Below are 15,524 nucleotides of genomic sequence, written 5' to 3' on the forward strand. Positions count from 1 at the left end.
ACCTACCTATTTCAAGTTCATATTTGGTTTAAGCAGACTGTATTTAACCAAAAAAAAAGAAGAAAGAAAGTGCTCAAGATGCATGATTTCTGCCGAAGAAAATGTACCAATCCTATCGCTGGCAAAACGTTCAATTCAATAAAAAATTTATTTCATAAGGTTAAATACAAAGTTATGCAGTATAGCCTAAGTTGAAAAGTCACAATTTATTCATCTTCATTTATTGGTATGGCTCAACTTCTCATCTACTTGTGAATTTAATTGGATAACCGACTTTACTTCTGATGCTCAGGTCCATTGTCAAATGTTCTTTTGTAAACTCTTTAATGCTGGTTGATAAATGATAATTGCGCAGTATGTAAGCGATTTGTGTTTTTATGGACATCATCGCATATTTGGCACCTGTTGAATATAGAATTTGAGTAAGTATCTCACGGAGCACTTTTGCGTACAAGATTTGAAAATAGAATTGTGTTTGAGAAATCGTTCACCTATACACGATCTCGGTCCATATCCGAAGCTCAATTGACTATTTTTATTTCGTTTTTGTACTGCTTGATCGTTGAAGTGCTCAGGATCGAATTTTTGCGGATTTTCGTACAAATCGGGATCGTAATTTGATAAATGTATGAATGTCGCTACAAACATACCTGCTGGAATTATTTTGTTGTCTGTGGACGTACAAAATCGAATAAGTAATACCTTTATCTATTTATAGGAATGTATATTTTTTTGTTACAAAAAATAGACAGAAAAAGCTGTAAATACGATACCTTTCAATATGATTTCTTTATTAATTCGTCTGGAGGTTACAATTACAGGACTAAACATCCTTAATGTTTCTTTGATGCATTGCTCTAAGTATCTCAAATGATTGGTCAAGTCATTCTCACTCAGTCCATTACAGTCTATTGTGAGTGATGTGATCTCTTCGTGTACTTTTTGCTGCAATGGTGTGAAATAAAACTACCTAATGCATATCAAATTTGGAAATTTTATAAGGTGGACGTTGAACATACCTGAATATCTTGATTTATAGCCAACATCAGCATTAAAAAACTCACGGTCAGCGCTGTCGTTTCTACTCCCTTTTACATAGGTGATCATGAATTAGATAATGTCTTATAGTTCAGTAGATTTAATAGCTGGTACCTTTTAATATTGTTACGAGTAGGTTCTTATGTCTTTATATACTTACTGCAGCGATTATTTGTAGCAATTCATCTCTCATACGAGTTTCATTGAAATCTGGTTCCATTGCCCCTTTTTTTATTAGTAAATCGATGACTGCTTTCGATGTATCGACTACCAAAATAAATACACGTTAGGTACTTAAAAGAATCACTTAGGCATGTGATGTGCTGTCATTTCAGTTTTATCGAATATTATGTCATAAAAATCATTACCTATGTATTTCTAGTTATAGGGCAAAACAATACCTAACGTTATCGAAGGATTTATACATATCATAGGTAGATAAATGTAATGGCACTCAGTATGGAATCTACGAGTATGTGCTACCAAATTACTTACCATTGTCAATTGTGTTATTTTCATCTTGTAAGCCCTGATTATTGTTTATCTTATCCTTTAATATCTGGAAACAGTCGAGTAAACAAAATACAGTAAAAGCTCGTTATAACGCTCTTCAAGGGACCAGAGAAAAAGAGCGTTATAAGCAGAAGCGTGTTATAACCGAAAGTCTCATTTTAACGCTGATTAGCGTTATACCGCGAATTCTCGTTTTAAAGCGAAAAAAGCGTTATAAAGGAAGTGGAAACGAGAACTTTATTTTGAATTTGAACAACTGTTCCAGGTGGAAATGAAAAAAATCTGCAATTTTACTCTGATTTTGAGGTCTGCTATAACAATATAAATGATTTTTTGGCAAAATTTTGCCACAAAAGTTTTTTTTTGCTTTTTTAAAAATCAAAACTACAAAAATTGCAAAAAAACTGTTGTTGCGGCCCAGATTTTCAGAAAGTGATAATTTTTTACACACGAGTAAGCTGTTTTTCGCAAAAAATTGGGTTTTTGTTGCTAAAATTATGAAAAAAATGTGATTTTTCCTGAATTAAAGAGCGTTAAAACGCGATTTATAATCGCTCATGAGCGTTATATCGCGATTAATTTTACATTGGTTTAAATGGGGATGTCAAGGGACCGGAAGGAATCAGCGTTATAACGAAATCAGCGTTATATCCGAAAGCGTTATAACGAGCTTTTACTGTATTTAAGTGTAAGAAAGTTATACCTATAGATAGTTATACCTTAATCCGTAATGTAGATATTGACATAGAAACCCACATTTGACATTTCTAATAAACCTAGGTATTACAGGATAGTCCGGGAAAAGTAACAGGGGGGGGGGGGGGGAGAAATAAGTAAAGATTCTGTGATATACTTTATGCCTCGCATGTTTATGCGGTACTTTACGGGTATGGATGAGTGGTAACACTGCGTCTAGCTCCCACTAGCAACGCCGATGGGCGTGGCTACGTGGCAGTAGCCGAGCCGAAGCGCGAGGCTATGAGAGACTAGAATGTCACTAATGTCAGTTGTGGTGTTGTAGCTTCTCAGTGCAGAAGTGTTTCTGGCTAGTTGCAAGTGCTCAATTCATGGTTAATGCTTGGTGGTTAATTCTATCTCTGTTGCCTGTCTCGGCACACTCGTGTTCCCTTTGGGGAATGTAAGTTAGGGTAAAGTGTGTATCATATGTGTTAAACGTCACGTATGATTCTCTGTTAATGTATTCTTCCGCGTTTGTGTAATGTAAGCATATTCGTATGCCCCAAGGTCAATGTATGTCACGTATGAGTTAAACGTCTCTTTTGTGTCTCGCGTTTTGTAACGTAGTCCCGGTTAATGTTTATCTCAATGTGTGCTTGTATGGGTTAAACATCCCGTATAAGATCGGTTAATGTGTATGTTGGATGGTGAAAGAATCCATTCAGTCTTTGTTAAAGTGTCTCGAGTGAGGTGGTCTCGTACCCTCCAGGTAAAGTACAGGTATATTGCAACTTAAGTGGCGTAATATACTCTCAACGGCATGCAAAGCTCTAAGTATTGGGAGTTGATTAGACGTAGTTAGGAGTAGTACCCAGTAGTAGGTTGCGGAGGAGGTGAGCAACTGAAGCATCAGTACAGTAGTTAGCAGTTGATACCTCATCTGCAGGCATCGATTGGTAGCTATTGTGTAAAGGTGTTGTGTGGATACTTCCACGACCCAGGTTTGGGCAAAAACCTATCACCTATAGTGATATTTCCTAGATCTATTCCTATAGGTGTACATCCTATCTATACCACTATTACGTGCTTTAGATTAACTATACCTTTACAATTCCACCTCCGAAGTGAACGGGGCATGATTTTTGCAAACCAAAATTTCAGCAGTTAATATTGATTTTTCAATGATTCTCTCCCTTGAACCGAATTTTACCATTTCTAGCCATTCTGGAGGCTCCAACGCAATTTTAAAGTTCACCGGAATTTCAAAATCTCTTCAAAAGATGTGAAAATCAATATTGTAGGCAACTAAAAATTTAGTTGTGGCTTACGCTTCGACCTGTTTGAAAAATCCCAAATTTCAGGCGATGTATGAGGAAAACATTCAAAAAGGTAGAAGTTTTCTATTGTCAGGGAATTCTTGATTTCCACCCCCACCCTTTTCAAAATATGCGACTAACTGCTCCATTTCAAAAAAATATGGAAAATGTTTCTTTTTTAATAATCTACAAATTTTTTCCAATTTTTTTTCAAATATGTGCATTTTTTTAATTTTTAAAAAATTGAAATAATTGCCAAATAACTGACACTACTGAGTTTCAAAAAGGCATAGGTATTTAGGTAATGTAAAATTTTTGAAAAGAAACACTTTCCAAAATACGAATTTACCCAAAAATAAGCGATTTTCAAATTATTAACCGCTCAGTAGAACCTCAGAGCGAAAAAACCACGATATTTTGAAAATACCCATTCTTTGAGGACCCATTGTACCTATTCCCTCGTGGAGCACCTCCGCAGCTGAATTTTTCTGAGTGCCTTGCAATCCAAAATGAAGGTCTCTATAGTGAATTTAGTTATGATCTTCTGACATTTTTGGTCACGATCCGTTCTGATGTGTGCATACGTATTTAGAGGGCTCTGTAAATGTTACTTTAGGGGGGTTCCAACTTTTCAATCCTATTTTACGTCTCATAAAGCGACTCCTTTTTTACATAGAGCTTGTCGATATATTTTTCCAATTTTTTGAAATCGCGGTTTCGTAGAAAATTTTCAATTACAAGTTGCTGACTGAGGACTGAGGAGGCATTTTGAACTTTTCGTGTTCAACTTCTTTCAGTTATTCTTTCAAATGTACATTTGAGTGTGTTTTTTTTAAATTCTCATCGTATACACGGACTACTCCGCATACCCAGTCGAGATATCATTTACCTACTTTGGTGGGCAGAAACTGTAAATGTTCCATGGCTTGAATTTTGCCGGTCAGTTTCAAGTAGATCATGAAAATGTGGTGAGAAAGTAGCCAAGGATACTGAAAACGATGTACTGTAAACTTGAGGGATCTAAAAAGGAAAAAAGCAAATGAGGTAGGTATTATATTTTTTTTCAACACAACCAATGTCCCTTAGGCTCGAGATTATGCCAAAATAATTAAATAAATCGCCAATCTTACTCGAGAATCGCGTTGCAAAAGTTTTTTTCCACTTTACCACCATTTCGAATGGAGATTCCTATTGAATTTTCTGCACATGAAAATATCCAAATATGAAAAAATTATAGTGTAACAGCTCCACGTTTTTCACTTTTGTTCGATATTACTCTTACTTATGATGGCATCCAGATTCAAATTAGTTATACAGTCCAAGACGTCTATTTCCTCACCGCGATCTGCAGCTGACTTGAACTCCTCGACTACATTTGATGCATTTTCATTGAAGACTTGGATGTATTTAAGTAGCATATCCGAACTAAATGCCGGAGTTAAAATTCTTCTAGATTTTTTCCATTCTTCGCCTAGAAATTTGTTGTGCACGATGACGATAAAATTATAGATTTTTGGTAGGTTCATTAATTTATTTTGTGGTGTTTGGAGGATTTTCTTACATCTGGCTGTCAGTAATCCTATTCCTAGACACTCATGTGCCGTTCTGAGGTCATCACGATCAACGCTTTGATTTAGAATTGTCTATAGGAGGTGAGAAATTCAAAAATTAAAAGTGTAGGTGATTCACGTGGTACCTACGAATTTTTTAATCATTAAAAATTAAGCCTGTAAGTAATGAAAGACAAAATTTCTGTGTTCAATGCTACAGTAAATAATTCCACTCCTTTAATAAGCGCCTTATAAATTCACTCATTTTTCGAAAACACCTTTTTTTTATTTTGATATTTTTTTGGGGCTTCTCATCTTACGAAAGAGATTGGATAAATACTCTAGAAAATTATGAAAAGAGTGGAATTTCACAGACACCCAAGTACCCAATGAGAATAGCATCGATTTGGATTTTTAGTTTCAAAATTTCAATACCTACTCACCGCAATATCGTCACATTTTGTCAATACCAATACTGGCACGGGGCCCAACCAGTACACTAGACGGTCATATGGTTGCATTATTTTTTCCACTTTTTGTAGTAGATCTGATTTATTAATTGCAAAAATGAATAATTTTATTATTAGGTATTTTACTCAATTAGGTTATCTTTAATGAGATTCAGTATCTGATGATTTCTAACATGTACTTGATAAGTTAAGTACTTACTTTCCATCGATCCTGCAAATAAATGCGCATTTCCTATAAAAGGATACGTTGCATATGAAGGAAACTGCTCGAGTAGCTGGTAAAATCTTTTGTTTCGAGTTTTTCGAGTCAAATTCACCAATATCGCGATTATAATTATGCACACGAGCATTAGAACAATGCTCATATTCACTTCGAAAATTGGACAAAAATTACTTATAAGACTCAAAAAAAAAAAAAACACACACACACACATTCACAACGCAGAAATATGCAATGAATTCACCATTTACCTATACTTATAGGTATATTTTTGGATTGTTTAATATGAGAAGTTCCACTCACCAAAAAATGTAGAAATATTTCTCACTATAGATACGTAGTTTTGCGTATGAAATTATAATATGAACAGCAACGAATTAATCTGCCAGAAACATACGTTTGGGGGCTGGTTTTCATCACGTTTAGAGTAAGTTCAGCATTATGCCTAATTATAAACATTTTTCAAACTATCGTCTTGATGAATAAAATTGATGTGTGTTTATAAAATTTCATCTTTTGTGAACTAGCGGTTATGGTAACTGGTACCATTAAATTTGCGATCGTGGAATTATAATGGTAGAAAATTATAATGGTAGAAAGATAGGTACTAGAAGGTGAAATGAAGAAACAAAAAATGGTATATGTAGGTATAATTCAGCGCCATCGACGCGTGAAATATCATAAGAATTAAGTCAAATATGCGTGTTTTATTTGGTTTAATTACTCGTTAAATTAGTGACAATTTTTTCCCTTATTCAAATATTTATTCGACTTGGAGTTAAACAGTAGATACGTTAAGATGTAAGTATGTATTTCAGTTTTTTCAAAATTAAAAGTGACGAGATAGGACAGAGGATTGAAAATGGAAAAAATTCAGTTTTTGAGGCATACCTATATCTTCCTGTTCCTTCTTCATGAGACCACACCAGTTCGAAATTTCCAAAAATTTTCAATGTTTATTTTAGTACTTCCGTCCCCAAAATTCAATACTAGAATTTTATCAACTATAGTAATTGAGGTACAAAGCTGATAAGTACCTACATTAGGGCGGGTCACCCGCCTCCCACCTTCCCCCCAAATCGTCAGCTTTTGAAATAATCATTCACACTTGTTAATTTTTTTTGAAAAATATGATACCTACTTGCCTTCTGATTTTATGGAAAAGTTGAAAAATCGCTATAAAAAGAGTTTTTTATACATATTTTTTAATTTTTAAAATTTCGCCCAAAATCCAAAAATGAACTTTAGTTCTTTGAAATCGCTTCGTAAGAAAAAAAACTCAAGTAGGCATGGCAGTTTCTGGTTTCCAGGCTAACGGTAATATCAATGAAAATCAATTTATTGAAGTTTTTTTTTCTCTCGTCAATCATTGAATAAATTACACATCTGACTATTCGAAAAACAATTCATTGAGTTAGTCATTGTCTTGTGCCTTTATTGCTTCATTTCTCTTCTTCTTGTAAATTTGATTGGATAGCCAATTCGACTTCTGATGCTGAGATCTGCCTTCAAATGTTCCCTTTTTAATTCTTTGACACTGGTTGATAAATGATAGTTCCTCAAGATGTAAGCTATTTGCGTTTTAATAGACATCATCGCGTATTTGGAACCTGTTGAACAATCGTCATTCGATGTAATGTAAATATTTCATTGTTTCAATACTGCAGGAATGAATTTCCGAGTGAGGAATGATTCACACCTATACAGGTCCTTGCTCCATAGCCGAAGCTCAACTGACTATTCTTGGATCGTTTTTCGATTGCTTGATCGCTGAAATGTTCGGGATCCCATCTCTGCGGATTTTTGTATAAATCAGGGTCTTTATTTGCGAGAAGTATGAGCGCCACTACGAGCACATTTGCAGGAACTGTTAGGTTGTCTGAATAAAATTTAAAAAAAAAATAAAAACAATAAAACTTCATTATCATCGCATCTTGCAAAATGTGAAAAAAAAATCGTTGTAGTTTGGCTACATTATACAATACCTGTGAGTGTAATTTCTTTATGAGTAAATCTGCTAGTTACCACTACTGGGCTGAACATTCTTAATGTTTCTTTGATACATTGCTCCAAATATTTTAAATTATTAGTCAAGTGATTCTCGGTGTACCTTCCATCCTCTGTTGATAGCTGTGTGATTTCATCGTATGCTTTTTGCTGTAGTAATGTGAAATGAGAGGCGATTACTGAACGAGAACACCATACGAACTAGTGAGCTAGGTGAGTTGATGGCAAATCTTACTACCTGAACATCCTGATGCATAGCCATCATCAACAGTATGAAGCTCACAGTGATTGATGTTGTTTCTACTCCCTATAGGTATGAATAATTAATACTAAATCAGAAATTAGGCTACCTATCAAGGTTCATTTTGTACATGATAGGTATCAAAATCGAAATTTTACTTGCTACGTTAGCATTAGTAGGAACCTACTTACCCCCATCAGCATATGTAATAGTTCATCTGTTATGCGAGTTTCATCGAAACCAGGTTCTATTGAGCTTTTTTTGATAAGCAAATCGATAATTGTTCTGGATGAATCGACTGTAACAATAAGTTAGTTACTTTACAGAATCGATTACTTACATTTTCTTATTGTGTTAATTTGAAGGTGAAGTTTGAAGAATCGTACCATTTTTGGTTGAATTATCTTCATTTCTTACTCCTCGATTATTATTCAAATTCTCTTTAAAAATCTGAAAAAAAAAACGGTTGGTATGAATGCGCGAAAATGATGCATGTAGATTCTTATTTTTCACATTTCTTCACGGACTATGCCGTCTTACCAACGTCTACCATACGTTTCATTCACCTTTGTGGGTAGATGATGTAGATGTTCGATAGTTTTAATTTTCCTCGTTAGTTTCAGATAAATCATGTAAATATGATGTGAAAGTAGCCAAGGATATTGTATTCGCTTTATTATTTCCTTGATGGTTCTAAAAATTGCAGAACCTATTATAATTGATACTTATTTCAAGGGCACCTATCGAGCTGTCCGTCTATTTGAGCATGGTCTTGAATTCCCATAACCAAAATTTCAGCTGCGCAGATCAATTTTTGGAGCTTTAGATCGAATGGTACAACTTATGAAAAGAAGCAATTCACAACTTCAGCTTTTATAGACATCAAAAAGGCATTCGACTCTGCATTGCATTGCGGTTTAATTCACAAATTAGTTAGCCTACAATCAAAACACCCACCTTTCTACATAAAATCATTTCTTCCTTCCTTCAAAATAGGAAATTTTATGTTCAAATCAACGATGAAAGCTCTTCGCTTCGAGGAATCAGCTGTGGTGTACCGCAAGGCGCTGTATTGAGTCCAACATTGTTCATCTTATACTGCTGTGATATTCCTAAACCAGCTGATAATGAAATAGCAATGTTTTCTGATGATACGTGTTTACTCAGCCAAAGTAATGATCTTCTAATTGCTTGTAATCAGCTTCAAGCTGGCATCAATGAATTGGAACCATGATTTGTACGATGGAAACTTAAGCTAAATCCTCTTAAAAGTGAAACAAAAATCTTCACACTTTGCAAAATCTTATCAACTCCAGAAATCTTAATCGATAACACTATGGATTGTCTACATCTTGTAGTCTACTTCTTTACAAAAGTCTCATCCGTAGGTCATTCACATATGCAGCGCCAATATGGATAACAGATTCAAAAACTAACAAACATAAGCTACAAATCATACAAAACAAAGTTCTACGAATCATTACAAACGCATCACCATGGTTCCTCCAAAACAATCAGTTCCATAATGAACTGCAAATAGAATCAATCGACGCCTTCTCTGAAAGACTTTCTTACTGAAAAATACCTATTCACGCTGGAATCGCTTGATGACTTTGAATATTCCTACTTAGCAAAAATCTTATGAATTGTCTTATAACACAAATACAAATCTTCAAGATCTTTTTTGATGCAATAAAAACAATAATTCTTTCAAATCGTTATATCCGTAGGTTTTTATTACATTTTTTGCCTATACCATCTTAAGTATCGCATTATTATTGTATAAAAATTGATCACTTTGTGTATAGCATTTAGGCACTGAGCTGAATAAATACTCATTTTTCTCTCTCTCTCAAAAAAAAATCTCAAGTTAATCCCTTTTCAGCGATTTATATTTTTAAAAAAAGCATGTACCTATATTTAATTATTCAGAAAAAATGATGATAACTATCTGGCCTTGAAACTAATCCACTCATTCATGAAGTGTCCTCCAATGTAGCTTTTGGCCCAAGTACCACACCATTAAAATTTCAACTGTCAGTTTTGAGTTAGCTTCCACAAGACAAAGCAGTTGAGAAATTTAAAAATTGAGTTTTAGGACGGATTGTCATTTATTAGGTAAATTATACATAGGGGAGAGACGCCAAATATGGAATGTTGCCTAATATGGAATGCAACAATATCTCGAATGTTTACCATCAAAATCTACCGATGATGGTCAGAATCGATTAAGCTAGTGAAATAACCAGGCTATACGAGTTTTGGTGGTGTTTAATTGACGAAAATGTGATTTGATAACAAAAAAATTTTTCTGTGAAAAATTTTGAATTCAAAAATTTTAGCAGAAAATTGTGCGAAAACATTTGTATGAAGATAGCTTCTAGAAGTAAAAAGTGAGTACTTTCAGAATATTTCATCAGTTTTTCTCAAAAGCTACAAATAAAAAAGTTATGATCGTTTTTTATTCAGATTCTTTGGGTAGCCTATTATGGAATATGTTGTGTTTGTTATTTTTTAAGTATTCTTTCGATCACACATGTTCAAAACGTTGGTAAGTAATTAGGCCTATGCATCTTAGATGTATTTTAGGTCTCAAGTCGAATAAATTTGATTAAATACGTAATTTTATCCATTAATTTTTGAAAAAAATTTCCTTTCAAAGTCAGATAATTTCATGTTTTAAATTGATTATAATGTGGATTTTGTTATTGTAGTCAAAGGTTTTAATTACTTATTACATTTCAAGTCGAATAAATTCATTTAAATACGTATTTTTGCGAGTAATTTTTGAAGAAAAAAAAACTATTCCATATTTGGGGACCATTTTTTCAAAGTCCAAAAATGACACTTTCTACAAAATTGGGAGTGGGGGGAAAAGTTTTTGGTTTTGAAAACTGAGCTTTTAGAGGGTGAAACTAGAGGGTTGCAGCTACCCATTGGTTGTTTGAGATAATCTCAATTTTAAAGATGGTATTCCATATTTGGCGTCTCTCCCCTACCTATTTTTGAAACAACCGTGTGCCTACTCATCTCCGAAAATGATTAATTTTGAATGCTTAAAAATTCGTCAAAAATTTAAAACACAATTTAATTTTGAATGCTTAAAAATTCGTCAAAAATCTAAAACACAATTTAGGCAGCTGAAATTCAGGATTCCCTGTTGACAAAACAAGACCGCGTTTTCCACAGCATTAAAATGGGACTGCGTTTTCGATGAATAACGCGGTCGTAATAGCATAAACGCGGTGCGGATTCTGCCAGAACAAAGGACATTGTGTCACCGCATAAACGCTGATTTTGTGGTTCCGCGTTTCAGCAGTTTGGCATAAAACATTAGTTCCTCATTTTATTATGAATTTCATAAATCAAAATATGTGAATTAATAGGTGAAATTGTGTTTTCCTTGGAAACCATTGTTTCAGAATCAAATAATTCTTCCAAAAAAAAAATTTAAAAAACCTAAAAAATTTTCCACCTGGGGTGGGGATCGAACCTGTGACCTACAGCACACCACTGTGTTATCCACCTGACTTACCTACTAGACCACTGGAGCTGATGGAAGGATTGGTGTTGAATGCTTTTATATGCACCTTTCAACACTCTGGACTTTGAAAATTTTCAAGTGGAATGATTTCAAAACATTGTACCACAAGCTGAATTTTGGTATATTGGCTTATTTTTATACCCTGAACATGAATCCTTGGTGTACCCCACTTGTCCCTAGCTTTCTGCCCCCATTGTGGATTTTAACCCCCAAATGAGGTTTTTCTCCCGTATCTCCTCAAATTGCGGTTCTAGCCCAAAAATGGAGTCTATAAAAATTGTTCTACGTCAAATTTCCCATCAGATGGCCTAAGAACCAACTTCGTCCCCCTGAGGGGGGTGGACCTGCAGTCAATTGAATATAGGGGGTTTTTGAGTGTGATCCACGATAGCTATGAAGGGTGCATGGAAAGAGGTACTCCCCACTGGAATAATTTGAGGTCATAATCCATTTTCCTACACTTGTGTGAGGTCAAAATTGTTGTAAAAACACATATTTCATACCTATCAATTATCATGGACTCATTTATTCAAAAACAAGGCCTGGGCGCACAAAAATGGCAACGTCGCAAGGAGGCTGAGACTTACATGGTGTCTTATGGGAAAAGCACCGTTTTCTTGTTTTTCGCGAATTTTTCAAAATTTTGAATGGGCACATGGGTGTTTAAGGCATGAAAAATGATCGGTTTTTTACGCTCTACAACGTCATCTTTCATTTGAAGCTCTAGCACTCATATATAAAAAGATATAAAAGCTCAAAAATCACAAATACCGAACTTTTGAATGAATGTTTCTCAAAATTTTGATCGAGCACATGGGTGTTTGAAACATGAAAAATAATCTACGTTTCACGCTCTACAATTTGGTTTTTTCCCGAAAGCTCTAGCATCAATAGATCAAAAGTTAGAAAAAAGCTCAACTTTGAACTTACACAACTTTTGATCTATTGAAGCTAGAGCTTTCGGGAAAAAACCAAATTGTAGAGCGTGAAACTTAGATTATTTTTCATGTTTCAAACACCCATGTGCTCGATCAAAATTTTGAGAAACATTCATTCAAAAGTTCGGTATTTGTGATTTTTGAGCTTTGAGCTTTTATATCTTTTGATTGATGAGTGCTAGAGCTTCAAATGAAAGATGACGTTGTAGAGCGTAAAAAATCGATCATTTTTCATGCCTTAAACACCCATGTGCCCATTCAAAATTTTGAAAAATTCGCGAAAAACAAGAAAACGGTGCTTTTTCCATAGTACACCATGTAAGTCTCAGCCTCCTTGCGACGTTGCCACCTTCGAGAACTTTTTCTGCGCCCAGGCCTTTTCAAAAACCCCTTATATTAGATTGACTGCAGGTCCACCTCCCTCAGGGGGACGAAGTTGTTTTATAGATCATCTGATAGTAAATTTGATGTACAATAACTTTCATAGACTCCCCATTTTTGGGTTAGGGGGGTAGGGGGAAAATCTCATTGGGGGCTGAAATCACAATTGGGGGAAAGGTCACTAGGAACCGGTGCGACACTAAGGAATAAGGATTCGTGTTTAGAGTGTAAAAATGGACCAGTATACCAAAATTCAGCTTCTCTGCTATCTGCAATCCGAATCGCTGAACAGCGGATACGCGATTACGCCCCTAAAATTCCACCGTTTTGTGTTTATGAATTCACGCATTTACGCGGTCACCTCGTTTCAGCTGTGTTTCAGGGGAACGCTATGCAATACACCTTAAAACACCTTTACGCGGTGCGTAAATGGAGAATATGCGGTGCACTTGAGATAATCGTTACAGCTGAACTGCGTAAACGCGGCTATTTACGCGGTGATACACGAGTAGCGTAACCGCGGATTTGGCAAAAACGGACCATAATCTGCCGTAAACCGCGTAATGCGTAGCAGTAAAATGGGAATACCCGCGTATTTAGGTGCGTTTACGCGGGCGTAATCGCGTTTTCTTTGTCAACAGGGTTTGGGATTGAGGACTTCAGACTATACTCTTTCCAAAAATGACGTTCCGGTTTAAATTTGAGCTTTGAACCTTCGTCAGAGGTTCCCAGTGCCTTTAGGCTGATAAATCACGAAACTTACTCGAAGAGCGCATAGCAAAAGTTGTCTCCTTCTTTTCCACAGTTTTGAATAGAAATTCCCATTGCATTTTCTGCGCATAATTGTCGAATGAAAAAACTGTCAGCCGATTGTTTCCATTAGGGGAACAGTTCAAAGTGGTTTTCATCTTGTATCATTCTTACCTACGATGGTTTGTAGATTTGCGTTCGTTACTTTATCCGAAACGTCTATTTGTTCGCCGTTATCTGCTGCTTCTTTAAACGTCTCGACTAGATTGGATGCACTTTTATTGAACACTCGCGTGTATTTAGCCAGCATATCCGAACTAAATGCTGGTGCTAAAACTCTTCTAGATTTTTTCCATTCGTCGTCTGTAAATTATGCACAAAGACGATAAAAAAATATCTTTTTGTAAAGTGCTTGAGGTGTCTGAAAATAAAGTGCTAGTCTAATATTCTTACGTCTGGCTGTTAGTAATCCTAATCCTATCCATTCGTTCAGTGCTCCGAGCTCATCACGATCGTTGCTCTGATTTAATATCGTCTGTTGAAGATTTTTTTTTGTGTTATTACGTGCTTTTCGAGAAAATTTTTAAAATAAAATCAGATGGTATGACGATGAATGAATATACTAGGTACCTTAATTGAAGTAGGTACATACATTTAAAAAAACGAAGATAGAAACTTCTGGGATTAGATAAATAATTCAAGACGCTGCAAGACTTTCTTCTGATTTTATTTTTAAATTACTTTTATGCCATTTGCAAAAAAGAAATGGAAAAATAAAGAAAAAATTCAAAAATTTCTTTCAAAATTATATTTCCGTACCAAGGCTAATTCTTTGACACAAATTTGAGAATTTCCTTTTTTTTTTGCAGTATGACAAGTTGAGCCCCGAATTCAAGGATTGAAATATGAAAATTTTGTAGGTTATACTAAAAGCATGAAAACAGTAACCAGTAGGTACCTACCAATTCTGCTCGCAGTATTTAGTTCAAGAATGGCACTATACCTACTCACCACAATATCGTCACATTTCTTCACAAATATGAGCGGTTTTGGACCCAACCAGTACACAGCACGGTCGTAATGTTCCATATATCTCTCCATTTTCCTCAATATACCTGGTTTATTTTAGTTAATACAATTATTTAGGTTCATATTTTATGCATTTTTTTTTTTAGTAATGCTTGAATAAGAGACCGATTTATGTAGGTAAATTACTTTCTATCGAGCCAACGAACATATGTGCATTTCCAATTAAAGGATAGGTTGGATGTGAAGGAAACTGCTCCAGTAGCTGGTAAAACCGTTTGTTATTATTTTTTCGAATGAAATTCGCCAGAATCGCGATTATAAACACGCACGCAAATATCAATATTGTAATCATATTTATGCTTGAAAAATTAGTGAACTATGCATAAAAATAAAAAAGTAAAAAATCTAATTTAACAACACTTTAAGTAGGTATGCACCTATCAAGTTCACATTTCACATTATTTTGGAATCAACGCGAAAAATATACTCTAGAATGAGTAGGTACCTACATTATATGTACATAGGTAACTTTATCTGCGTACAGCATACGAGTACCTAATATTAAGGATTGATTTCTACCACGTGATATTTAAACTCTGCTTTATCCCTAGGTAATTGTAAATATTTTGAAAAGAATCGCTCTGGTGAAGAACCTCGACGCGTTTCTCAAAATTCATCTGTTTAAACGTAAAGATTAATTACTAGTCCTAATAAATTTTGCGATTGTTAAATTATAAAAGTAAATACATGGACAGCAGAAGGTGAAATGTATTAAGAAATAGCTGGCTATCCCTTGTTTGTAAGTATGTTATCTGCTTTACGACGCTATTTTAAAATAACGATAAATCA

The 15,524-nt window shown here is 34.8% G+C and overlaps 3 protein-coding genes across 3 annotated transcripts; all 3 read right to left on the reverse strand.

Moving 5' to 3' along the window:
• Positions 1–167: 167 nt before the first annotated feature.
• Positions 168–1,708, reverse strand: LOC135848323 (cytochrome P450 4g15-like). The gene is made up of 7 exons (XM_065368218.1): positions 1,697–1,708; positions 1,534–1,597; positions 1,199–1,305; positions 1,020–1,088; positions 774–966; positions 492–671; positions 168–402 (listed from the first exon to the last, which is right to left on the reverse strand). The coding sequence occupies exons 1-7, from the start codon at positions 1,706–1,708 to the stop codon at positions 242–244; spliced, it is 786 nt and encodes a 261-aa protein (XP_065224290.1). The 3' UTR covers positions 168–241.
• Positions 1,709–4,801: 3,093 nt separating this feature from the next.
• LOC135848324 (cytochrome P450 4F12-like) lies at positions 4,802–5,898 on the reverse strand. The gene is made up of 4 exons (XM_065368219.1): positions 5,765–5,898; positions 5,539–5,642; positions 5,107–5,188; positions 4,802–5,016 (listed from the first exon to the last, which is right to left on the reverse strand). The coding sequence occupies exons 1-4, from the start codon at positions 5,769–5,771 to the stop codon at positions 4,802–4,804; spliced, it is 408 nt and encodes a 135-aa protein (XP_065224291.1). The 5' UTR covers positions 5,772–5,898.
• A 597-nt stretch (positions 5,899–6,495) lies between these two features.
• On the reverse strand, positions 6,496–8,094 carry LOC135846429 (cytochrome P450 4g15-like). Its single transcript, XM_065365518.1, has 4 exons — positions 8,031–8,094; positions 7,771–7,942; positions 7,485–7,664; positions 6,496–7,395 (listed from the first exon to the last, which is right to left on the reverse strand). Exons 1-4 carry the CDS (start codon positions 8,055–8,057, stop codon positions 7,220–7,222), a joined length of 555 nt encoding a protein of 184 aa, XP_065221590.1. The 5' UTR covers positions 8,058–8,094; the 3' UTR covers positions 6,496–7,219.
• Between the last annotated feature and the right edge of the window lie 7,430 nt (positions 8,095–15,524).

This window comes from Planococcus citri, chromosome 5, assembly GCF_950023065.1.
Source record: "Planococcus citri chromosome 5, ihPlaCitr1.1, whole genome shotgun sequence".
Classification (NCBI taxonomy): Eukaryota; Metazoa; Arthropoda; class Insecta; order Hemiptera; family Pseudococcidae; genus Planococcus; species Planococcus citri.

Coding starts and splice junctions, on each gene's coding strand:
- LOC135846429 (XM_065365518.1), bottom strand. CDS start 8,057: ATGATGGCTATGCATCAGGATGTTCAG. Junction 7,665..7,770: donor TAAAGAAATTACACTCACAG/GTATTGTATAAT, acceptor AATTTTATTCAG/ACAACCTAACAGTTCCTGCA. Junction 7,396..7,484: donor TGGAGCAAGGACCTGTATAG/GTGTGAATCATT, acceptor ATTGTTCAACAG/GTTCCAAATACGCGATGATG.
- LOC135848323 (XM_065368218.1), bottom strand. Junction 1,306..1,533: donor AAATAACACAATTGACAATG/GTAAGTAATTTG, acceptor TTATTTTGGTAG/TCGATACATCGAAAGCAGTC. Junction 1,089..1,198: donor TGCTACAAATAATCGCTGCA/GTAAGTATATAA, acceptor CCTATGTAAAAG/GGAGTAGAAACGACAGCGCT.
- LOC135848324 (XM_065368219.1), bottom strand. Junction 5,189..5,538: donor CAAAATGTGACGATATTGCG/GTGAGTAGGTAT, acceptor CACCTCCTATAG/ACAATTCTAAATCAAAGCGT. Junction 5,017..5,106: donor AGGATTACTGACAGCCAGAT/GTAAGAAAATCC, acceptor ACAAATTTCTAG/GCGAAGAATGGAAAAAATCT.